The sequence below is a fragment of the Falco peregrinus genome, chromosome 8 (assembly GCF_023634155.1).
Source record: "Falco peregrinus isolate bFalPer1 chromosome 8, bFalPer1.pri, whole genome shotgun sequence".
In the NCBI taxonomy this organism is placed as follows: Eukaryota; Metazoa; Chordata; class Aves; order Falconiformes; family Falconidae; genus Falco; species Falco peregrinus.
The window spans coordinates 10311308-10337832 of NC_073728.1; the positions used below are offsets into that span (position 1 = coordinate 10311308).

The following is a 26525-nucleotide window of genomic DNA, read 5'->3' on the forward strand; positions in this document are numbered from 1 at the left end:
TCTTACCTGGCCCACTGATCTTCAGATGAACAATACAGAAGTTCTACTCATGCAGGCCAAGCAGCACAACAGTTAATAGAAAACTTACAGAATTTCATGATGACAGAATTGAGAATTCATATTATAAAATAAATTACTATAACTCAGTACCAATTTGGGCTTATACACAACCAAAGCAACATAACAAGTTTCATATAGGAAGTTCCAAGATGTAAAAGGACAAAAAAACCCCAACTATGGGAACCATGAATGCAAAGGTTCTGAACTTCGTGTGATGCCAATTATCCTTAAAACAGACAAAAGATCTAGACCCCGAAATCACTATGTATTTATGGAAAAAGATCTGGGTAAACGAAAATCTCATTTATACTTTCAACTATGAGAAATACTATGTATTTATTAATGCCACATCACACCATGGAAAGCATACCAAAAACCACACACAGAAATTGTGTAAGAGACATGGCAGAACAGTCCAATGGAAATGGTGTTTACCAGGACACTAACTAAAGGCAGCTACCTTTTCTTCAGCACTTCAAATTCCACAATGTTATCTCATTACTAGGCAATAATTGAAGACATTCTCTTCCATGCTACACGTACAGTAATTAAAATAATTTTCTTAACCTTTTAATGTCACAAACAAGCCTGTTTTTCTCCTGGACCACTCGCTTATGATGCATTCGATGGAAGTCACGTTCTCTCTGCATCTTTAGGAAAGCCTCTTTTGCTTTGCTGTATGTAAACAGAAAATACAAGAGACAAGTGTTAGTCTCCTCCTATTAATTGCTCAGCAAGGTATGCTGAATACATATCAAACTAATTTTCAGATATGAACACATGGTTATTGCATCCAAGTTGGAATCTTTTGGTGGTATGCCTGTGCTGGAGAATGTGTGCTTCTGAGGTCTTTTTGCTGCTGCCAGCTGATGTAAAACACCCATGGGTACTCTTCACCTTCCTTTGGTTCCTTTAGATAGGATCCTTAAGGGTTCTGGGATTATAAAGGTCAGAGTTGAGGTCAACCTTACTTTAAGCATAAGGGCTCTTGTGGAGGTACACATTCAAATTACAGGTGATTAGAAAACAATACTCTTGTGGGTTTAAAACTCTACATGAAAATGTATTGCAATACTGATTTTCTAATATCTACATCACATCTGGAGCCCAGCATCATGGTACGTGCTAGAAGGACACACACAGAAGGATAACTGTATCGGTGCCTTGCATACATGTGGATTTAGAGAGCTTCTGGAAAAACTGCGCTAGAAAAGTTCTAGGCTCTATTCAATCATGTCTGCAGCCCATCCCCAGGTGTCCCCTGTACATGACAGCAGGAAGCAAAACAAATACATTTCAAAATTAATCGCAAACAAAGTGAAAACCTGTTATTCTCTAAGCACATTCTACACACAGTCATGGGACACTCTGAGATACTCTGCTCCATAAAAGAAAATACTCTGTATATATTCTGTACATTTTCTCCTTGCCTTTACTGATAAGGGTTTGGCAGGGAAGATTTGTAGACAAATTGTTTAATTGCAAAGGAAGCTTGAAATTACCTTGCACAGTAATTAGATATTTGCTCTCTGCAAAAATAAAGCTCATTTCCTCTCCAACAGGAGCTGAGAGTTAGGAAGACCACTATGACAGTGGAGTATGCCAAAATCACAGGTCCAGGAATAAGACCCATAACTGCCAGCACATTATATTTAATTGTACAATTTGATTTACTATAAATGCATTTGCTATATTTATTACCTACAAACTACCACACTTATATGAGTACATTAACATGTGAAGTGTTGCTTGTAGCAGGAACAGTTAGAAAGACCTGAAGAAGAGGTGAATTAATGCCGCTATGGATCAGTCAAACCTGGGAAAAAGCTGGCAGGGAAATGAGAACAGGCAGGGCAGCCCCTGCAGTAACACCCCAAAAAGCTCAAAGGAGCTGTGGGCATGCACGTGCACAAGTACCAGAAGTTGTTAAACAGAGTAACTCAGGATATTGGTATTGCAATGTAAAGTATAGATTAATGATTCTGCTCCAAGCTCCTATGAACAGCAAAACATTTGAGAGGTAAATGAATCAGTGGTCTCAGGACAGTTCTGTGAAACAACTCCATCATGACACCACTCTCAAAATCTGACTTGCTGTAAGATCTTGAATACAAAACCTGCCCCTTCAAAGCTAAGCAGATGGCTTGTTCTAAGAGTAAAAGATGTTGCTACAGTCATAGCAAAGCCAAAATCCATTTATTTAGTTAAGATATATGTCAAAGACCACAGGTCTCTCCATTTAAACTTTTTTCAAGCAAGTAGTTTCATAAAAATAGCAGAAAAGGACAGGGTCTAATAAATCCAAGTAGGGATTTTTAAAGGTGAGTTATGTGCCCTGTTCCTTCTGAATTTAGGAGAGACTTTATTCCCCAAGATGCTGCAAGTTGTAGCTCTAAAATTTTAATTGAAGTTAAGACAGTTTCAGTAAACATATACTCTCACACTTTTACTCTATTTCATTTATACAGCATTTAGCAGCAAGGATGCTACATGTACCCTATAATTAAACGCATTTAAACACATTAGGTGCATTGAAATATGATGCACAATACAAAAAACATGCACTTTATTTTTTTCATGGTATAAGTGGAGAAATATGTGCCAGAATGGTTAGATTTTGGCACAGAAATAGGAGATCAGCTGAGGATTTTGTAGCTGGTGATAGCAGTAACAGTAATAATAAATATGATTTCCAGGATTGCTTTATATTTTGACTGTTAGTGTGGCTGTAAACTGGGTGTATACTTGTGAGCATGCTTCCAAAAATCAGGACAGAAAGATACCTGCAAATGTTTAAAACTACCAACTGATGTTTTTGAAGTCAGTTGCAAACCCTCAGACAAAAGCTGTACACAACTTTCATTCAATCTCCCTAATAAATTCCTAAATGTTTAAAGAACTTACAAATATCACAGTTAGCAGTCCCTGTGATTAACACAATCTTAAAACTGATATACCATTATGTTGTCTACCTACATATTTATTTAAATACAAAAGCAATACAAAGGCTCTGGCCATAGGAAAACACCAAAATATATAGTATTCAAGCTATTTAAATCATCAGATAGGCAGAGTTCAATGTTGCTATGAAATTACAGTCTACTATTCAAATCTAGCAATTACTAGAATATTAAATCCTTAAATAACAAATCATCACTGAAGACAATAAATTAAAATTAACTAGTCTCCTGTAAGAGTTAATTTTCAGATATGTTATTTTCAAATTTTTCTTGCGTATTGGAAAGAACATCTGTGCTTCCATCATAAAAATACTGCAGCTGATAACAGCATCCTTTACCAGTCAGGGCTCAACTGTAGCCTTCAAGGTAAAAGAGAAAGAGGGTACACCAAGGTATATTTTAACAACTGTCACATGGCAAGCCAATGTAAAATTAGTTTTGAACTCTGTCATAAGATAATGTCTGGTTTTAGAAATCATTTAATAAAGATTAGTAGTGTATCTAAACCTCAAGGTAATAACCATCACTAGCTGTGGAGTAAAAATTATGCTGACATTTATTTCTTTTCATGTATGCATTCAGGGATTTTGTTACATCTTAAGATGCTTTCAGACATTGGTCAACCTATTAAAAATACATACTCTTTCTATACAGGAGGTGAAGCTGATTGTGATTTTCTCTTTAAATAATGAAACATCACAGTGAAATGTAACCAACAGCCTGCAATCTACTCTATTTGCCCACTTGCTTGCCAGGCAGTTATGTAAATACTATATTAAAATACCTAAAATGCAATTGCAGTTAGCTTCCAGACACTGAATCTCTTCCTCCAATTGCTACACAACATTAAAGCAGGAGGTAATTGGTTTACAGTCATTTATCCTGGGCCCCCATACTGCCTAAGTCCCAAATAAAATCTTTTCTGCAAGACGGCTGTCATGACTACCAATCTCAGAAATACCAGATGTAATTAAAAGCTTTCTTCAAATACACTTCACAGCACTGTATCTTACAACGGAAGTCTTCTGACTAATCCACAGAGCAAAATACGAAACTCCGCTCACAGACCCTCTAACCGGTCAAACTAGCATTTCTTCAGTGCTGTTTAGGCATTCCGATTTCAGTGTAAGCTGGTGAATTCTCTTTCAATACTTGAGAGCTCAAATTGTCCTCCAGGTAATTTTGGCTCCTGCTGGAATGTTTGCTTTATCATAGCTAGGGTACTGACTCCAGTCACTGAATGTATGAACAAGAAAAAATGCTGTTAACAGTCACTACAGCAAATGGACTTACTAGATTATTGTGACCAGGGTTTATCCAAAAGACACAAAGGAACACTGTAACTCATGCTATGTCCAGCAGAAATGCTCAGTTTCACAAATTTCATTAATTCTAGAAACAGTACTGGTTTAATTCTTAAATTATTCCAGACAAAGTAAGTGAAATGAATGGCACAGAAGTGCTGAACTTTTAACACTGGTATCCAGGAAAACTTTCAAAGTTATTTGAAGTAAAAAGGTTGAAAAATGAAGCAGTGACCGTTAGCACAAAACAAGTTTCACATCTATATATACTCCATTCTAATATTAGCAGAAATACTATGAAAACAAAGCTGTCCCTACAAGTGGAGAAAAGAACTACTTTTTAATAGTGTTTTAATAAGGTACATGCAAATAAGCGTAGCATTTAACAGTAAATGCTGATGAACATTATTTATTCACCATCTAATTTGTGTCATATAGGATTTGCCCTCTATCTCACTTCCCTCTCCAGGGGTTTTAGAGTTTAGTTATCATCAAACACTAGAATGTGAAAAAGCAAGTCACAGTTTACAGTAGATTCATTTATTATTTTAGCCCAGTTCACTTAACTGAGTGTTTAGAGTTTTTTTAACAGATAGCCTGTAGGAACCTAGCATATTGACAACGTCTTTTCCCTCTGCTGCTTTCTTCCTGTTGCAGATTATCATGTCATCTTTCAGCCTTTCAACTCATTCTGCTATAAAATGAACTTCTGGCACATCCTACAGTGTATAGACATTGTTATGGGAAAACCCAAGCTCACTCGTGACCACAGCAAAAAGGATTAGAGCTTTGAGTTCTTAAGCAATCACATAGCAATGCCACAAACCCAGGAAAACTGTCATCAAGTTATAATTTGCTCAGATCATCTTGTTATAGCATGTTCTGTTTCATGTGGGGGGTGGGCAGAGAAAAGAGGTGGGGGAAAAAAAAAAAGAGAAAGGAAAGCCTGTTAAAAACGCTACTGACAATAATAAATTTCAGAAAAGCCAGATTTTGTCTTTCCTTCTTTTACTATACATTACTGCTTCTTACCCTCCCATTCAAATGAGACACAATCCCTAAACATTCATTGTCCAAAGAAGCTGCAAATTAAAATACATGTATGTTTTCTATATGGCCCATCTTAGTATATTTAGACTACACAATACTTGACTTGATCATTAAAGCTGTTTACTTAACTATTAGACTATGACCAATTAATTTATTAATTTAAAATGTAATCAATCATGATCATAGGAAAATAATTTGATTATCATTATTATCAGCAGCAATGATTTTTTAAGATCCGAGTAGTTATTTTTCATATGAAGGAACAATCTAAATGGAAATTAGTAGCTTGAGCAATCTTGAGGAAAATCAGGGATGGAAGTTTTTATTTTACAGCTCCATATTTTAAAACTATGCAATGTCAAAACTGAAGTGAGTGCACTATTCTGTCTCGGTAAATTCTCAATCAACACATATATGTGCAGACATACCATTCTTCAGAAAAGGCTGTGCTACATGTAGTTCATGATTGCATCTCTTCATTATATAGGCTAAATATGTTAACTCTTTCATAACTGAAGTACAACTGACTTGTAAAATCCACTACTACAATGTAAACACAAGCAATGATGGTAATGTACACTGACATACCATTTGCCACTAGGGCCAGAGTGATAGACTTTTTGCAATTTAAAAAAGAGTAAATGCATAGTGGTTTTTTTCTGGTTTACGGTAGCTGTAATTTATAGTAATGTATTTTAATAAAAAATGCACATAACCATTTATTTTTTAGTTCTACATATTATACTCTCATGAATTCTTGTAGTAATTTGTTGTGATTACTGGATGCTGAATGTTATTTTCTATAGCCTAGTAAATACAAATAATAAAAATTAAGATTTAGGTTTCTAATAGAGCTTAGAGAAACTTGAACTTTAATTATAAATGTCACCTAGAAGTAAAAATATGTGCAGCTAGCATAAGAAACAAACTTCTTTCCATTCAGTACTTGGGTTTACTTTACGTGGCCATTTACTGCTGTATATCAAAGTTTCAATAAGACCAAATAACATACTTTGCAGCAACTTTATAGTTTTCCAAATCTTTCTTCAAACACATATTCTCAGCCTCAAGTTGCTGGTTGCGGGTATACACAGTTGGAACCAATCCAGTATCTTTGGCTGTGAACACACCTCGCTGTACAAGTTCATACCTAGTAGAAACGAAACAGATATTTTATTCCATGTTTCCTTTTCCGCACTTTGCTGATGTCTCCCTTCTCATGCTAGCATTTAGCTTAACTAGAATCACAAAGTTATTTATTATCTCAAGGCATTTACCTCCTATGATCGCTAACAATTAGCAACAGTACTGTCCCACCACACTGTGTTCTATTTTGCTGCTTTTCAATCTAAAATGTATTATTTTTCATAATAGTAAAAAGACATGCCCTGTATAACACAGTACTTCAATTTAAACAATTGTTCTTTTCCTTTCTTTCTTCAAAATAGCTTAAATAAAGGGGGTGGGGGTGGGGAGGGGGGGGTTGGATCTTGTTCAAATAATATTTGCATACACTCACAGCCCTTTTTATCTCTTACACTCAAATACTCCAAGATACGGGGGTTTTTTTAAGGACTCAAATAAGGTGACAAAGCTGTATATAGCCTGGATGAATGGTTCTATGAGCTATCTTCAACATGCAATACAGAGCTCACCTAGGGAAATTTCTCCATTCCTTCCTGTTTACTTTCATTGCCCTCTCCTTACTTAATTATGTTTACTAATATTTACCCATTTTACCAGCCCCCAAGAAAACATGAGTCTATGATGTAGAAGCCTGAAGGCTGCTTTAGTTAAATACTTGTACAGACTAACTTGCTTTTTGATAAGTAAAAGAGAATCTGGAGCAGTGTGTAATGCTGTGCAGCAAGGTAGGAATCTCTACAGCCCATGGCAATAAAGTCTACTCAGTCAGTCTCCTACCTTTTAGGACTCTGTCTTTTGGTAGGATATCAGTGAAAGCAAAGAATACTCTAACAGGCAGTAGAAAGGATGTAGGCATTGACACCATTCATTTTAGGCTTAATTTAAAGGCATTTAAATACAGAGCAACTGAAATTACCTAAGTATCATCTACTTAAAAAAAAAAAAAAAAAGGCAAGCAGTGATATTAGAAAAGATTCAGAAAAGCTAGATTTGATCAAAAAAAAAAAAGTGACTGTCAGCACACAAAACAAACATCTTTGCAGAATCATGCTCATTCAGGGAATGATTATAGGTTCTATTCAAGCCTACATATATAAGCAAAAGATGCTTCTGTGCAAGCACTGCAGGGGAGTGTCCAGAATCCAGTACACATGTACAAAACATCTATTTCTTTGTCTACTTCTTGTCCTGAAAGACATAAGAGCCAGACCTGAAGTTGGTACGAACTTTCATCCCCCCTGAAGACAAAAGACATTGTGCACTACTGTAGCCATGATAATCAGTTCAGCACAGGTTCCATGGAGCTATAAATAATTTAGATCAGATAAAGACTATAGCCTCGCAATCTTCTTCCCTGCTGATCTTGACTTCAACTGGTAGATTGTCTGGGTTGGAACTCACTAGAAGTAATTTGAAAATTCTTTGCCCTTTCAGGTGAAAAATAGATTGAATCTGTGCATTATTTTTTTCCCAAGTAACAAGGAAGCATGAAAAGAACAGCAGTAATTAGAGAGAGAAATTATACTAAATGCCATCTCCTGCGCTTGGACACAAGCAGCAGATCTAAAACTCGAAGACAGTAAGCACAGCATTCCTAGATCAAGAAAACATGTTGCAGAAACAAAAAATATTTGTAGAATAAGGGATTCTTACTTCACAAGCAATGTTTACTTAACATCCTCCAGAAAATTAAGGAGAATCTTAGAAACGCATGTCCAAAGTACCTCCTACGGTCAGCAAATTATCTGCATTCTGTAGATACTTCTAGGAATGCTCACCCCTATGAATTAAGCTGTCACTCACATCCACCACCAGAGATGAAAGGGTTTTGAGAAGTTAAACTGAACATGTCCAAAGCAAAATTAATCCTATCATCACTTCATTTTCTTGAGCAAATTATAGTAACAACAGGCTTTAATACTAAGAAGAAAGGTTAGGGGTTTTTTTGGTTTGTTTTTTCTTTTTTTTCCCCCCTCAAATAAACATTGACTGATTAGCAGGTACAATGCCTATTGGGAATATTGCAAATAATGTCACTTCTCATCACAAATGACCACAATTCTACCTTTACAATGGTAAATACTCCTTTATTTGTTAGAAAAATTTCTCCACTGAATTCTGTAACTGCACCTCATGAAAACCATCAAATTTCTGCACAAAGACACATCAGACATTGATAATTGATGAACTTAGCCTCCAGCAGAGCTAAGAACTTTGAAAGACAATTTTAATGAAATACAATTAATACCAATAAATTCACCATGCCCTTGTCTAAGAACACTACTAAAAAAGAAGGCTATTGTGCATGTAGCAGAAATGGAACAGAAAACCACACAACAAAATTGCATTGTGAAATCTCACTATTTTTCATGAACCTGGTCCTGTAAAACTTATACAACTCCTACATACCTAGTAGACTGCCAAATAGCTATTGTTCTCACTTCTTTCCATTATACAGTGAACTCTGATGCAAATTACATTAGTTAGTTCCATACACACAGGTATTTTTCTAAGCTTTTCAGAACAACAGTTGTTACTCTTGAATCGCTATTTAAAATTAACAATCTGGAATCCTAAGGAAAAGATGGTCAGCTATGATTTTACGATCAAAGCCAAGTGCAGACTGACTACAAATAATACATTATTACTATATACATTACATTGAATTCAAGTTTCTAAGAGTTCTAAAGGAATCATGTTTGCAGGGGCCCTGCAATAAACTAATATGTAGCTCAGGATACTCCTTTACCAAGGGATAACTCACCTAAAGATGCCTTCAGGGATTAAAATACCAAGTTTTATCTTTTACAAGAACTTCTTACTGAAAATTATCATTCCAATCGATAACTTCTTAAACAGTTTCAACAGGAGGCTAAGAAAGAAACGAGCACAGAAAAATAAAGCACCTTTTTGCCCTAGTGTATCCTCTGATCTATTATGGCATGTGAGTAGAAAATTTATATTTTCACATTATGCTTGTTATATGGGCAAGAAAGTAGGTATGTCCATGCGGTTTTCTACAATCAAACTTGAGGTTACTTCACTTGTGTTCTGAGCCAGTTCTAATCCAAAAACTGAATCTGTTTTAGTGTGATGCTGTCCTAGAACTGATAATTCTCGTTTCTCTCAGGATTTATGAGCTCAGAGCACAATGTATATTAATATGACTGTATGATTTCCAGGCCAAAAAGGACATAAAGCAGAGGAAACTTGGGTCTGCCTGAAATATGCAGATTATCTCTACTGTCTTCAGGGAGTTGTGACATGGAGGATCACAACCTATATCCATTTTCTTCATTCTGCAAAAATGAATTTATTTTATATTGAGCCTACCTTAATGCTCAGAGAACACACAGTAGCTGTGCTGCATGTGCTGTTATGCACAACGCAGGCAATCTTTGTAAGGCATACGCAAAACAGCTTTTAACCTTGCTTGGTCACATAAGTTTATCCACAATTTTAACTACAGCAAACAGAAAAGAATTTTCAATCATGCTTCCGTAATTAGTCTTGCATCTTTCCTTATAATTACAAGCTGAAACCCTGCCATGTCTCTAGGAACACTTAGTCAGAGATTACCAGTCCAATGAGTGTACTAACTAATCGCAGTGATAGCTCCATGCATATGTGTGAACTGCAAATGATTCATCTGCTCATCAGACTGGCAACATGCTGCCACCAGCAGTGAGCTCTTTGGGATTAGGAGGTATAGACTGTCAAATGAATGACTTTACAGTTGATCAGCCCTTGCACTTCATACTCTAAAGCTGTCGATCCAGTATCTTTAACAACAAAAGCACTGTAAATTCTTCTGTATCAAAGGAACAGAAAATTTAAAGGTAAACTAGATATTCTAAAAATAATTTAAGTCTAATTTTTAGTTCCTTAAAGTATAAGTGGAAAAAAAGTGTATGTGCAAACCAAACCTAAGTAAGTAAAGAAATCACTACAAGTATGATAAAATTATTCATTATATCATAGAAAGAGTGTGTTTGACTTAAAATAAAACATTATAAAATCATGACATTTTATGCAGCTGGATAGAATAGCAGAATGTTTTCTCAAACTCTGAAATAAACACAGATAATTTGGTCCAATTTAAGTGACCTTTAGATCTCAGACAGACAATTACTTCAAAGTGAGCCTTTTCATAAATTTTCTCTACGTTAATTAATTTCTCATTTTAAATTCCATTAGTACTTGATCACCCCAGCATGAGAGCGAGAGTGTCGTCCCAATACATAATGAGGAACTTGAGTACACTAATCTGCTCTCACTTTCATTAATACTGTAAATTATCTATTTCAAACCAACATGAAACATTTTGAAATAAGGTATTAATGCAGAAAAAGTCTCAATGCAGTAAGATTAGATCCTGACATGCTGAGCTCATTTGTAATGCTACTGAAATTAAAAATATTACTTACGGAGAAAAAATATAGGTATAGCTAAGAATTTACAAGATAGGGCCTGCTAAGACCTGCACTTGCTCTGTTAAAAAGCAATTTGGATTTTGCCATCGATATAAATTCAGACTCCAAGTGCTTCAGAGAAAGCTGTAGTTTCATAAAAAGGTCGCTATTTATATCTGTCTAGTATTAATTATCTTTTAGTATAAAAAATGTTAAACTTCAAACAATGCTATTCATATCAGTTCTTTTGTTGAAAAAGAATACAGAACTATGGTGCTCCTTCTCTAAGGAATCATTTAAGTTGCATTGTTATGCTATCAAAAAGCAGATCATTATTAATTCCAAAGGCAATGCCTGATTGGTGAGCTCTGTATTAGTAAGACCAGAGCCTTGCAAACAGCAGCAAAGATTCCGCGTGAGAGAATATTTCAAATAAACTTTAAAAGCTTCAAGTTTTTTGTAGGAAAAAAATAAGATGTTTCTGACTTTTCAAAAATTGACTAATTTTCAAATTTGAAAAATTTCAAAAGACCTTATTCAAAAAATCTGAGCCTCAAGATAATTTTAAGAGAGGTGTTTCCACTTCTCAGAATCTTTCCAGAGTACCTCACAAATCAAAGCAAGTTTGTAACTGAAAGTATTTCAGTAGAACTTCATCTAAAGCATCACTTTTTCCTCCAAAATAATTCAGCTCTCCTCTCAAGCTTTGCAGCATTCCTGGCACATCATTCTTAATCAAAATTAAAACAGTATACATGCTGCGGGATTCCATATATGAAGAGAATGGAGGAGGAAGTGGGTATTTAGAGGAAGCTGCATGTTTTAACTTCTGCCCAAAGTATGGACAAAACCCCTAAAATCTATAAAAGCTGTGAAAAAGAAGATAGCAACAGCTCAAGAGTTTACTTGTCTGGTTACAATAGGAATTAGATATTAAAAAGAAAAAAACCCAAACCAGCTGTATTATTTCAATTGATATAACAAAAAATAACGCAGTATCAAATTTTTTTTATTATTCTACTTAAAATACAAAGTAGCTATAATGAATGTCCAAACCTACCCAAACAATTAAGGTGCAAATATTGTAGCATACTATAAAATACTCAGTTAAGTTGGCACCCATGTTCCAGAAAGCAAGGAAATAACAAAACCACATGATTTCACAGCATGCTGAAGTGAAATGCTGGTCATTTGGCATTGACTTATTTGATCCAATGACAACTTCTGCACCGTAGCTGGTTTTAATTTGCATTGGTAGTCAGTCAGTGGAGAGCAGAATATAGTTGAAAAAAAATCAGTTTAATTCATTTCATCATAAAGGAGATGGCTTAAACAACTTGCATGAGCTTCATCCTGAAAACTAGTTATTTTTCTTCCTTTTCCGCTACATGCACAAAAGAGGCCTCAGGTGACCACTTCAGACTTGTAAATGTCTATAGAGTTAGGCAAAATGCATACAGTCCTTCAAAGGTACCTCTTTAGGAGCTCCCTTGGAGCCAACTTTCTTGAAAGTCTGTCCTTAAACCAATAGTTTGCATCCTCGTCCTCCACATGAATGTATTTATTTGTTAAAACACTACATATTTAAGAATTACTTGTACTCATTAGTGGAAATATATCCTGAAATATGAAAATACTTGAATCCTGAGCATTACTTTCCAATTCTCAAAGTAACATGGTCACTTAAAATATTTTACCATTCAGTTTGGAAGCAGTCAAGGGTTCTGGACATTCCAAATCTGACCAGGAAATTGCAGAAGAAGTCATCTATTGCTTCAGGTAATTCAGACACCGATTTCTCAGAAGTCAGAACCGATTGCAAAGCCTGAAATTAAAATTTATTAATTGTCATTAAACCTACAAGATCAACACAATTATCAGACCTTCTATTTCTGAAGTCATCTAAAGTCACAGATCTACTGGAGTACAGCTGAGTGTTTCCGTTGTCTTTATTGATCAGATCTGTAATCACTGATCCTTCTAATGTCAAGGTCTGTGAAAGGTTATAGAGAAATAACTCAAAAATCACCCGATTTAAGCAAGTATTCTGAACCTGACATGATCTGATATGGACTTAAAACTATTTAGACGATGGATGATCTTCTGTCACTGACCAGAAAGAAAATGTTAGTTCTCATACTCCTGCACCCTTCAGCAACCTTCAAAACTACTGACGAGAAAAATCAGTACTTCATCTAATAAAAACCACAGGAGTCCAAGGTGATAGTAAACCAGCTTATATTCTGTTTGTAATGATGCATACAATGGAGACTGAAAGAACTGCATCTTCATCATTAGATGTCTTAGTCTCAGAAAGATCAGTTCTCCCTTTTCTTCTTAACATCCGTATGCAGACACTGAATGAAGCTGCCAGACAACACTGCTACAAGTGTTAGCAGAATGCAGATTGTGCACTGAGGCCTCATAGGCAGCTCTTCCAGTGCCATCAAGAAAGACAGCTATTCAGATAGGATCAGCTCATGGGTCAAACACAGTTGCCAAAAGCAGAATCAAAACAGAACAGAGGAATCCTACTACAGAGATAGAAGGAAAAAAAAAAAGGGGGGGGCGGGGGGGAGGGAGAGAGAGAAAAGCCGAGAGAGAAAAGCCTTTCACAGTTTTCTGTTGCAATGCAGATTTCTTTCCTTCACCCAACTCCATTCAGCCCACTCAGTGTACAGCTTGATACTAGGCCCTCCTAGAGAGATTTCAAGATGTAAGGACGTATGTAAACGGTAAAATATGACCAAGTTAAGACTATGCCCCCCCAAAAAAAACCCCACCATTTAAAGATAACTAGATGACAGACTGCCACAAATTGGCAGCCGAAGTGGTGCCCTTATATCATTCGGATTTCAAATGGATTACAGCAACCTGACATACCTAAACATGAGGGTCTCAGCATTTGGGAACCACATGTGGGCACAATGCAACTATCACTTGGAATGCTCTTGAAATAAACTCAGATTGTATGACAATGTGTGCCACATTATTAAAAAAAGAGCTAGCACTGTAGAGATGAGAAGCAGAAACCGCTTCCACACATGCCTACATTCTTTTCTTCATTTCAATACTAACAAAACTGAAAAAAATTCCAGTGAGATATTCATCAAGACATGCTAAAGGCTGTGACTGCAAATCATTTCCTCCATCCATTTAAAAAAGAATCTGTAGGCCTGGGATTTTTGATAACTCCATTCATTTATGGCTTATTCATGTCCTTAGTGGGAGCTCTATCAGTATGACTGCATAAATTACCTGGAGATAAAGCCATTTCTCTTGATAAAATAAAAACACTGGAAAAATCTCATAGCCATTTTGTATAATACAAAAAATGTTGTGTTTAACCAAGAAACCTACCTAATATAAACGAAAGAATTGTACATGTACGATCAAGGCCATGTAACACCATTATAAATAACACAATATGCCAAGTGCAATGTAATATTTAGCATATTTTTGTTACTAGAGATACAGTACATTAGACAGGTCTATTTTCTAATTGTGGTAATACAAGTACCAGAGAGAGTACATCTGCAGACATGCAGCTGCATTCCTTTTTTCTTGCTTCTTTTCTTTCTTGATTCTAAGTGAGGCAAACATCTAATATTGTTACTTGTAGTTTCCCAAACACATCTATAAACCCAGTCTTTGGAAGAAATGACACAGTTTGATTCCCTTAATAAATGAAAATATGATAGGAATTCATTCCATCCACGCAGAAGAGAATTTATTAGCTAGATACTAGCACCAAGAATCATTTCAGGAACCAAAGCTCAACAATACAGGGAAACAATACAGGGAAAAATGAATGCAGTCGAACAGGCACAGTATTGGAACAGGGCCTGAGGAAACCAGAAATAAATTCTCAGCTCTTCTGCAGACTTTGTGAATGATATTAGGCTAACCACTTGCTTTAATCATAACCTTGGATGACTACCCATATATAAAAAATTACTATTATGCCATTCTATATTTCCCTATTTAGAAATGAGGAAAATACAATCTATTAATGTGGTGCGAACAGACACACTACAGTCACTATACAGACAAAACCACCTTATTAAAGGATTCTGACCATTAAGTCAAAATAAACAAGCTAAATATTTGCTTTGTTAAGTATTTGTTAAATACCTCTTGGTTAAATATTTTTTAATTAAAATCTTCCAAAACATTTTCTGTGTAAGGATTGTAAATATGGCTGGTAAAATAAATTAATTGCTAAGTAGCTTAACCTTAAGGACTTCACAATACTCACAAGAGTTTCTATCCAATGAAGAAAGAGGAACACAAAATAAATGAGTAATTTCTCTGAAAAACAGAGCAAGCTGTTTTTGTAAAACTTATTAAATGAAAAAAGAATATAAAAAGGCAATTCAAGGAATTTTAACACATTCAAACAAATTAAAAACCAAACCTGCAAAAAATATAAGATTAACGAAGAACAGAAACGTAACTTCAGATTATTGTTTGGAATATTAAGAAAATAAAAGACCCTGGAACAGAAGTGTAATAGTCATAACTACTGAAGAAAATATTTCAGCCAGTTTTGTGTGTGTGTGGTTTTCCAGAAGTTCTGTATCCTTTTCCTATGATCCCTATCACCTGAAGATTTTCTTTCATATGCAAAATATTCAGTTGTATTTAAGAATAATTTATATCACTATACAATGTCTCAAAAAACCGAAAAAAACCCCTTGAGTTCTGACCAAAAGGACAAATGAAGATGAGAACAGGAATAGCAGGCAGAATCACCGCTGTCCAAAACATGTGTTGCCCAGCACAGCTGTATTTTGAATCAGCTGCCATTTCACCAGACTAGAGGGAAATGATTATTTACAGATTAGAGCTCCATCATTTCCCTGGTGGGACCCAAACAAAAACATGAAATGTAATTGCTGAGCAAGCCTCAAACTCCTTGAAGACCAGTCGTTTCACTGCACCCATGCAGATACCCAGAAAGAAAGAAAATACACCTCAATATTCCCTGTAGAAACACAGTTTTAGTTCCTACCAACAATTTTATTTTAAAAAATATTAATAGCGTCATCTTCTATTTGCTTATATTGCTCTTTTTAATTTAGTAATTAGCGCTAATTGCTTTGGAGAAGGAAGTTTGAAAATAAGCATTTTTCTTAGAGTTTCCTGGTTATACTTGACCTTTTTGCAGAGCCTAAAAGAAATTGTAATTACTCAATTTAGAAACTGTGGAAATTCATAGTATCTGCATTTAGCAAATCACTTATTTTTGGATCTCGATCTGTGCCTTTTCTATATAATTTCTTTAACAAAAATATTTACATCTAGTATCATAATGTGATCTTTAATATGGGACTGGGTATATGAGTTACTATGAACAGGAAACACAATCGCTTAAAATTGTTTATCACAGAGCAGCTATTCCAGGATATGGTTATTTTTTAATTTAACCTATTTTTGCCAAGATTAGAAGCTAATGATTGAAAAAGCATACCAATCATTTATCACTGGAAGATGGCAGCCTTCTACTGTGCTTCTTAGCTCAGAGTTTGCGTATCGTTTTAATATTAATTCACAGGAAACAGTGCTTCTGACTTGGGTCACCAAAACCGTCTGCTGCAGCATTTTGTTTTTCCAGTGAATTAGCATCAAGCAATCTAGTCATTGAGCCTCAAAGAATACACAGTAAATAGTTATGAAAGCTGTCAAGGATCTAGCAAGTGTATTAAAACATATTTCTGCTCATGTCTTCCCTGTCTAAAGGCTGAAAATATTTCAAAATCGTGGAAAAAAATGAGGCCTCCAAATAATGAGTCAATCAGCAAGAAGGCAGACATGCATTAGCATAAGCACAAAATCAAAGAGAATTTGAGTTTAAGCACACACGTTCTTTTGTTTTAAGGAAAGGTAACACCTTCAGTTTGATTAAACAGGACAGATACTAGCATATTGTTTCCTACCATTCAAAGTTCAACAAATCAATAACAAGGTAAAAAGATTATTTAATTATAGCACAACGAAAAGATCAATAGATTAAAAAAATTTCTTCCTTGTTTCACTTTTAATCGAATGTCAACTTGCACAGTAAAACAGACGTAACTTCAGTTATACTTAAAGAACATTAAGAATTTCCACTACTTGGTTAACATTGAGTATGTTCAGTCTTAAAAACTTCTGCCACCTTTCCATTAATTTTCAGGCATATTCAGTTTCAAAACATGTAAGGCACCAGGATTGTCAGTTTTCATTAAAAGTTTTGATCTGAAATACTAAACTGACCTGTTGATATGCCCCAGTGCAGAAGAAAATGCACATTTTCCCTCCATTTTGATGGTAAGAATTGTTCAAATAATTTAGTCTTTTTGTTATTAATCATTTGCTTTTGCAAAACAAAGACTATGAGGAAAGCTTACTGATGAGGCTGTGAGATAGTGCTGGTATTAGAAACCCAGCAGGCAAAAGCACCTTTCCTCTAGGTTGTTATAAGCAAGTAAATTCAGATAAATCTTATTTTGGAAAATGCATTATAACAATCCCATTGTGTAGTTCTAAACTATTATATGACTGTTTTGAAATCAAGCTGTACATATAAGAAGTGTCAAGAACTAATGTATGACACCATTGATAATTTCATTAATATTTTGATTTAACACAGTGTAACAGCCCATTCTTTATTTTCAATATACACATAATCTTTTCTAGCAAAGTATTCAAGTACAAGCTTCTGTGGGTTTTACGCATACACAGTTTGTTTCCTGTGTCAGGGATCACACTCTCATTCAATCGACTCAATATAGAAACAAACCCTAAAATACTGATATATTGTAATAACATTAATATATTTAAAATTATCTATATATTTGTTACATGTATTTGCAATATCAGGTTGTTTATGGAACATAAAGTGAACAGAAGTTGAAGGAAGATGAAGCCCAGGAAACAAGTTGTTTTTTCCACTGTGGCCTATGTTTACCCCCTAGAAACTTCTAAAAAATGAGACAATTGTTTCCACACAAATATTTCATAAATAAAAGAATTAAAAAATAAGTTTTAGACCATTAATGCCAACTGAATTACAGAGAGAATCTTAGAATGTTTAGGAAGTTCTTACTAGAATGTGGGCATCTTCAGCCTGCTCTTGAATAGTCTGCAAAGCCTTTGACAGATCCTCATCATCTCCCTGAAGGCTAAACTCATCATCTGCTGGAACCTAAATGAAATAATTTAAGTCAGATATCAACATATTTTATACAACTTTCTTTCAGAATGCAACTGTTCCCACTCCCAGGACAACTACCGAAAACAATCTCATTCTTGTTAAACTAATATTTTGCTATATTTAAATAGAATTTATACTGGTGAAACACACATAAATAAGCTGAAGCATTTAAACAGAAATGCCTGTATCTTCAGAAAGAGTATTTAATGTTAAAATAAAACCTTACAAATCAACTGATACTAAATCTTCTCTTGAAAAATAAAAATATGCCTAGCATCATTGCACTTTATAAGAGGAGATTCAAGTTATTTCTCCTAGGACATTTTTGTGGCTGATGAAGTAAAACAAAAGAATGAAACATGAATATTCTACCACATATATCAGAAGATTATCAATTTACCTCCTCATACTGATAATCATCTTTAGAATCGTCAGATATGGTAAATTCTGCAGATTTTGTTAAGTCTGAAACAGCTGATGCACATTATGAGCTCCAATTTAAAAAAAAGTGTATCATAAAACAATCATCTATAAATCTGTTATCACCACCTTCACCCTTGTTCTTTTTGACACAAAACTACACTTGGAAGGCTTCTTTTGGCCTTTAGGTAAACAAGCCCAGCACCATTAAAAACTATTATGCACAGGCACAGAATTTTGATTCAGAGGTTTTATAGCAGGTTTAAACACCATTAAAGTTCGCCTTATCGGACTTATCAAAGTTAGAAGTCAAGCACCATCCTGAATTAAACAGTAGCTAAATTCTGCCCCCACTTACCCAACCATCAGTTTTCATAAGGGTCTTGCTACACTGAAGCTTCTATAGACTTTATGCTTCTAAGCATAACTAGCTTCATGCTGTCAGAGAATGGCACTTTTCATCAAATTCAGATGTACAAGTTCAAACATGAACATCTTGAGATCAAACACTAAATACTAGAGGACTATTTACTGAAGCTGATACAAATGCCTCATTAATTACAACACAGCTACAAAACAAAAAGATAAGGAACTTTCAGAATGTAAAAATCCATTTGAAAATTATCTACAGTTCCTCCAAATGCTTTAGAGTCAGACTTGTCATTAAAAATATCTACACGTGGTATAAAATGAAACCCAAATAAACATTTCATCCACTAGTCTCACAGCCCACGAAAGTATAACAGAAATGTTTTTAGCAAGATGCTCTGTTGACAGTTTCCCTAGGAAATCAGTTAGCCTACAAATGACCCACATAAATCAACCAGAAATTAACTTTTGAAGAAAAGCTGGCAATTCAGTACTTCATACACAGACACACAAAAAAACAGATACACAATGTTCCAGCTTTGGATCAAGTTTCCTAAATATGAATTATTCTCCCAAAAAACAGTCCTTTTGCTGCACTTCTCACTGTACAATACATATGCAAAAGTATCACCTGCATTTAAGACCCCAGCATCACAGTATCAACAAAACTATCAGTGAAATTGTAACCATCTGGAAGGCTAACAGCTGAAGATCACTCCCCCAAAAGTATAACCACCATTTGGTTTTTACAGGTTTGAGATACAGGATTAAGAGTTGTCATTTTCTCTTATAAATGCCACCAACAACCAAATAGGGAAGTTATTGAGTGAATTAAGGCACAATTCCAGTAATCAAGTTGAAGCACATCTGTGTACCTCCAAATGCACAGTAACACCACATGCTTACTTACAGAAGTTACATACATAAATAGGAAACTGGCATGAACACTTCTTAAGCATCTCCCATCTAGGCTTAGGACGTGAAAGCAAATGCCAGTAATACCTGTGCCCTGAAATTTACCCCCTGAACTACTGCATCACAGGTTGCAGATGTGGGACACAGGGCTTCAATTCAAGTCACTGCCTCTATGCATCTCAAATTTTGCTCCCTGCAAAAGATTCATTTTGTAACTTGACTGATTCTGGAATATTTAATTCTAAAACCTCAGCTCCGCAAAAACTGATCTCAAAAAAAATATTTACTATGCTTTCTTTCATTATAAGGGCTGGAGGGGGGGAACAACAAAGGAATCCTCAAACTATTAGATTTAACAGGCCTAATAATCTGTTCTCTATCACACCAGAAGAAATCTGGATTAATTTTCTGGCTTTAATGGGAGGGCAAAGAAATCGTACAGTTCCACAAATGCACCTTTTCTCAGCATGGTACTCCAGGACCATATGTAGGTCCATCAAGGTAAGCAAAGAGAGCCCAGATATAAACATCTCATGTTGAGACATGACTTTCAAGAGCTGAACCAACAGACTTGAGCTAACTATCAGGGACTTGGGCACCTGGCTAACTTTCAGTTATCCGCCTGCTCCCCAGTACAACAGGAACATTCTGGTCCTCACATCAGTGTCTGACCACATCCTAATAAAACAGCTCCTAACTCCTCAACTTTGTTCCTTCAACTCGGAGGGAGAAAAGTTCTCCTGAACTATTGATGACTTAAGAAGGGAACAACAGCAAGGCACAGCAAAGCAGGAAGAATAGGTTTCCTTTACTGTTTGAAAAGGCAAGGATGCTTGCAGCAGGCAAGCAGAGATAAAACACATAGTAATATTGATTGACTAGTTAGGGTGATGTTCTCAAATGCCCCTTCTTACCTTAGATTAAGATATCCTAGCGCTGGCTAGCTGACTATACATTCTCTTTAAAGAATGAGACTTCAGAAACTGTGGTTGTGCTTGTATAGCATGAATACTTGGGTACAACATTTTTTGTATGAAGCAGGGGACAATTTCCATATATATGTGGTAATTCTGTGTATGAACTAAGTATCTGCATACTTCTCTGGAACCTCTAAGCTTCTTCATCGCTTTATAGCACTGTATTTATCAATCTGAAATTAATTCAAATAAAGTAAATTTAAATGAAATATTGTACCCAATAATTTTTCAAACCATGTTTAGTGATTCTGCCAGAGAGTATTTTTCTAAAGCTATCTTTTGTATGATCATTTTCCCCCCAACTCAATTAATTCTTTCTGTATTTATCGAATCCTTCTATGCAGATAGAAGCATCACCGCAGTATAACCTTAAGGTGAAACTTTCAAACACTGGTTTTTTCCCCTGAATTTTTAACTGACCTGACAGTCCTTGCAATCCCCTACGGTCTAAGCTAGTGCGTAATTGCAAATGCTGAGCACAGACTACAATATTACTTTAAAAAACATTATTTCCTCCCCCCCCCCCTTTTTTTTTCTAGAAATCATGGCAAGGTGCACAATAAAACAGAGGAATTAATTTCTAAAACTACTGTGCACTGTCAATTCTTTCTTTAACAGGTCCCGACACAGCACTTTAAGCACAGCACACACTATGAGAACAGCTATACAGTTTCAAGAAGGTAGAAACAGAGTCACAGCTTGCAAAGGGCAGTCCCCCACTTTTTTTTTTTTTTTAATTCATTTTATATTGGTTTACATCTTACTTCTAGCAAGGCAGGAAAAACTAAGGTATTGGTAGAGCTCCAATTGTTCAGCCTCTAAAACAAAGCGTGAAAGATCTTGATTTGGCAGCTCACAGCTACAAACCAGAACAGAGCTGGTCTGATATAGTGACCAAACTAGAATTTGGGTCACCTGGCCAAAAAGTGCATGTGAAAGCCATAAACTCCTAACGTAATTTGCTCCAACTCAAACATGAAAAGAACTCAAACTTTTTTCTCCCCTCTAAAAGCCACAGCAAATAAAATTATGTCCAGGCTATTGTATCATAATCTTTATGACTCGGTCATACACCGTACTGACCCTACCCAGGGATACCGCGTCAGTTACTCTGCGGGCAGGCAGGGGAAACTGAAGGAGCAGCTTCCACAGCCCCACTGTCAGCCCTTGTAACAACTCCTGTCACTCCTGCGTAAATATTTTGCATTTACTGATCAACAACTAACCTAAGAGAGGAAACAAGTGCCTTGCTTAGACTGCCCCATCCACGGGGGGCTGGGGGGTAAAATGGCCTTTCCTTTCCAAAGGGTCACACCAGGACCCTTACCCTCAGCAACGAGCTCAAACATCACGCTGATGTACGACGACCCTACCGTTTCTGCAGGGGAAAAATAACCCCAAACCCCGCATGCTGTCCCCGTTAGGCCCGCAGGAGCAATAGCCCTCAAAAACAAGCAACAAGGTGGCAGACTTTTTTAGCTTTTTTTTTTTCTTACTCTGTGAAACAGCTTGGCAACCTGCGGGTCCCCGCCGGGCCAGTCCCGCCCCCGGCCCCAGCCCCTGGCCCTGCCCGACCCCCCCCAACCCGCCGCCGGGGCGCCCCGGGCCCCCCCGCCTGGGGACCACCATGACACACGGGGGGAGGCGGGAGCGCTGAGGCGGGGGAGGGAACCGTGAGACCCCAGGGCGCCCCGCAGCCGCCCGCCTCAGACGAGGCGGAGGAGGAAGGATACTCTGCAGGCAGAAGGACGCCTCAGAGCCCGCCGCCTCCTCCATGGCCGCGGACTCCCGCCGCCGCGTCCGGCCGTTGCCGGGGCGGCCTCTCGCGAGAAGAGGCTCCCGCGCCCCGCGCAGGGCCAGCGGGCGGGCGGTGCCATTGAGCTTCGTGTAGCGTTATTTACGCTTCGCTTCCTTGCCCCCGGAGGCCCCAGCGAGTGCTGTCAAAGTCGCGGCAAAGCATCTCCCACATTTTACCAGCGAGGGAGCGGCCCCGGTCCCCGCGGGGACCGTGAGGAGATTTCTGGAAGTTGCCCGCGGTGACCCCTCAGGGTGCTGCCGCCTTCCTGACTGGAGTATGCTGCATTTTCTGAAATGGAAGGAAAACAACAGGAGAACGGAGGGGGGAAATGCTTCGGTTTCACATCTTCTCTAGAAGAAATGTTTTTGTAGCCAAAACAGGTGTTTGTTCACCTGAGCTCAGTCCTGTGGGATCAATAGCTTAAATTAAGCTCCCACAGCATGTTCAAGTTTAATTAAGAGCAGGAATTTTCTCAGGCAAAAGTTTGGGAAAGCAGCATGCCATATCTTCTTACACGTTTGAGGAGAATGAGTGTTAACAGTTCTTAGGAGTTTGAGATAAGCTGAAAGGATTCAACAGAAATTTTTTTTATTTTATTTTAAAATAAGCTTAGGGGTCCCAGTCCTAAATTTCCAGAGTTAACGGGCTTTGTATGCAGTGGGGATTCAGAATTGGTGTTTGAATTCATGTGAAGTAACTGAAAATAAATGCCCAGAGTCTCTGAAAAAAAAAAGTGCTAACAGCTGGTCCAACAGAAGAGGCAACAATTTTGCTTGCAAGCTTAAAAAAAAATAAAATTTAAGATTTTAAATACAGTCTGAAGATCAGAGAAGATGGATGTGGGTGAATTTGAATTACATGTTTGTTCAGGCTAAAGGCTGAACTGAATTAAGATGCAATCTGCAAAAGAGGCCATTACCTGCGAAACTATTATTTTCGCTTTTTCTTCCCAGAGATTGTCACCCAGGATTGCCATTCCTCTTCCATTGTAGACATACTATTGAGAAATGATAACTACTTTGATACTATTGAAGTCTCCAAACTGTAATAAAAGAACTGTTTTGGCACAAGATTGTCACAACACTGTTCAGGCAACAGGAACTGTTTTGTTCCTTCGTAAGTTCTCTATTGTCAGCTTCACCACTGGTGTGAGTTTGATACATGTCAGGGCTTGAACTCATCTGGGTTCAACAGATGGAGGGCAAATGCTGACATACCTTTCTTTTTGTCTCAAAGGGTTGGTTTTACCCCTTCAGAGGAAAGTGATGTGACCAGAACAATGCTCTTTCATCCACATCCAACCCAATAGAGTAGTCCTGAACTCCAGCAAAGCATCTGGAAAAATAATAAAAAATAAGCAGAAGTGGCATCATAAAGCAGAACACCCATGAGTCAGTAAGCCTCATTCTCTTCGGGAAGTTCCCAATTCCACCACAAATCACAGAGTAGGTGTAACTGTTCTTATGTCACACTGGCAAGCACTGGCAAGCACAGCCAATAAGTATTGTAAGTTAATACCACTCACTTCTCTCTCAACAGGCTTGCTGTTAGCCTTTGCCCAGAGCTGGACAACAACAAAAAAATGTTAAGCAGCATCCTTCACTCCACTGAGGGTTTTCTCTGCCTCTACAGGCCTAACTTCTCCCTGCAAATTTTTCACAGAACTTCTCGATCTCACCAGAATATGGAAATGTATGGTATCCACAATTGAAGAAGGCTGATGAAAGCTTAAAAATGGCTCAGAGATGTGCTTCAGGGAAGATTAAGACCAGAAAACAATTAATAGTGAAGGACAAAAGGATTTCAGTTGTCTTGTTTTATTAAAGGAATAATTAAACAGCTCGATTAAAGTGTACAAGTAATAGATTTGATAAGAAAGGTTACATAGATAGAAACATATCCAACTGTACCGAGAATTAAATCAAAATAAATCACAACTAAAACCAAAGAGCTAATTTTTAACAAATAACTATTTGACTGATTTTCAGGTATAATGGATACTGTTCCTGGAGGATTTTAGCAACGACATAATTCTTCATAAAATTTATATTCTACATTCAGACATCAGCTCAGGACATCCTATGGCTTGCATTTTCAAAAAATGTAGATACAGTCATTGCAATGGTACCTTCCATGAAAAAAAAAAAAAAAAGTTGAAATGAGAAGATAAGCAGTTCTACAATATGTGGAGATTTGCCAGTATCCTAAAGGACCCATAGATTTGGTTTGTTCCCTTATAAAGAAGAATCAGTTGGTCACTGATCATTATTTTCCAAAGGTTTAAAGCTTTGTTTGGAAGCAGCGTTTGGTTGGCAACTTCTAAACTATTTATGTTATCCCATCGCAGCTGTATAAATGACCTGATAGTAAAATAACTTTCATTCAAAAGGCATAACAAGCCAACTTGTTTCTCTCTACCTTGTTGAGAACCACCTACCATAAATACATTATATTTGGTTATTGCTAAGCTGAATTCCAAATACCCGATTCACCCTGCTTTATAGCTTCATAACAGTCTGAGTTATAAATGATTATCACCTCCCAAATGGCAATAACCAATGTTGTTACTGTATCCCATAACTTCTCGTGAGAAAAACATGGAAGCAGCAGTTTGAGTGTTTCATTAGACAGTTTACTTTTCTCACACAGTAAAGACTAAGCCGTGCACCTTAGCAGATCTATCAGCCAGACAAGTTACAGTATTTGAAAAAAGATCACTTGTGAAAACAGAGTAAACTGGAACGCTCCAGAAGTGTTGCACATGCTCCCAAGCTCTAAGGGCCGGATACTTTTCCAGCTTTGTACCACAACTGAAGGACTGCAAGACTATCCTCTCAGGGCAAAACACCCCCTCCTACTGAGCTTAACAAGCAAACCGACTACAATTCTGATGAGTTAAAAGAACAGAACATCCATACAAGCTACTTTCAATGACTTCCCTCCCATACAGGAAGACATCCAAAAGGTCCAGTTTATGCACTTCATCACAACAGACCAGCAGCCAGCAAAGAATTCTCAGCCCTGCTGACTTTTACACGCCCATTTCTGATCGTTCTTCAGTGCAGCTTTTGGGGAGAAGGGACAAGGGAATATCAGCAATTCAGCTTATGGAATGAGCACATAGTATGGCTGGGAACACTATCAAGGCAGTATCTGGGTGACAGTCAAGAGGCCATTGTCCCAGCGGTCATTGTGGAGCATGGGACTACAGCCGGAAGCCAGAATGAGTTGGCAAACATCTTCTTCCAACTTCTGCTGTGCCATCTGGTTTCCAGTTAGGTGACTGACGTTAAATGTCTTTTCGCTGTATTACCATCTGGCAGCTGCTTGTACAACAACAGAGTAACATGCAGAATTTGGCTAAGTTATCCTAAGAATCATATCAAGGATACTTGCAACACTGACTCCGAAATGAAAGAAAGCTTACAAGGGAAGTTGCTTTAACTGATGGCGTTACATGCACAGAGTATTGCAGGTCAGTTACAGGCAGTGGGAAGTTACACATCCTTACATTTTGCATGTATTTTACAGAGTTCCAGTAAAAGTTTCTGGGGGCCCATACAGGTTTCCACGGATGTAAACAATGTATCCAAGAAGTATTCCTTCTTGAAAAATATCAGCACTTTTGCCATGCTATGGAAATACATTCACTTTTCCAATATTAGAGGTGCAAGACTTTTTTTTGCGGTGATGATGCATGTCAAAAGTAGTGTTAATAAAGGAGGCAAATTAAAGCAATTTATTAGCACAAGCAAGAGTCTCAAAAAGATGGTACTTTAACAAAAGTTTCATGTAAAAACGTTAAGCATTACCAAATACAGTGTAACTACAGTATTAAGTACAACATAATACCTGTAATGCCAGGTCTTCATATTTATAAAGGTCACATTTGCAAAGCTTAGGGGCTGTAGTAAAC

General features: G+C 36.9%; 1 protein-coding gene across 1 annotated transcript in view; it reads right to left on the reverse strand.

Annotated features, from left to right (window-relative positions):
* SPAG16 (sperm associated antigen 16) overlaps positions 1-23585 on the reverse strand; it is a 411444-nt gene extending 387859 nt beyond the window's left edge. The window contains exons 1-7 of the mRNA XM_055812042.1: positions 23529-23585; positions 22545-22692; positions 18531-18577; positions 18023-18121; positions 12630-12757; positions 6387-6524; positions 628-735 (exon numbers count right to left, since the gene is read on the reverse strand). Of these exons, the coding sequence (XP_055668017.1) occupies positions 628-735; positions 6387-6524; positions 12630-12757; positions 18023-18121; positions 18531-18577; positions 22545-22692; positions 23529-23585 (725 nt within the window). The remainder of the gene's footprint in view (positions 1-627; positions 736-6386; positions 6525-12629; positions 12758-18022; positions 18122-18530; positions 18578-22544; positions 22693-23528) is intronic.
* Positions 23586-26525: the final 2940 nt, after the last annotated feature.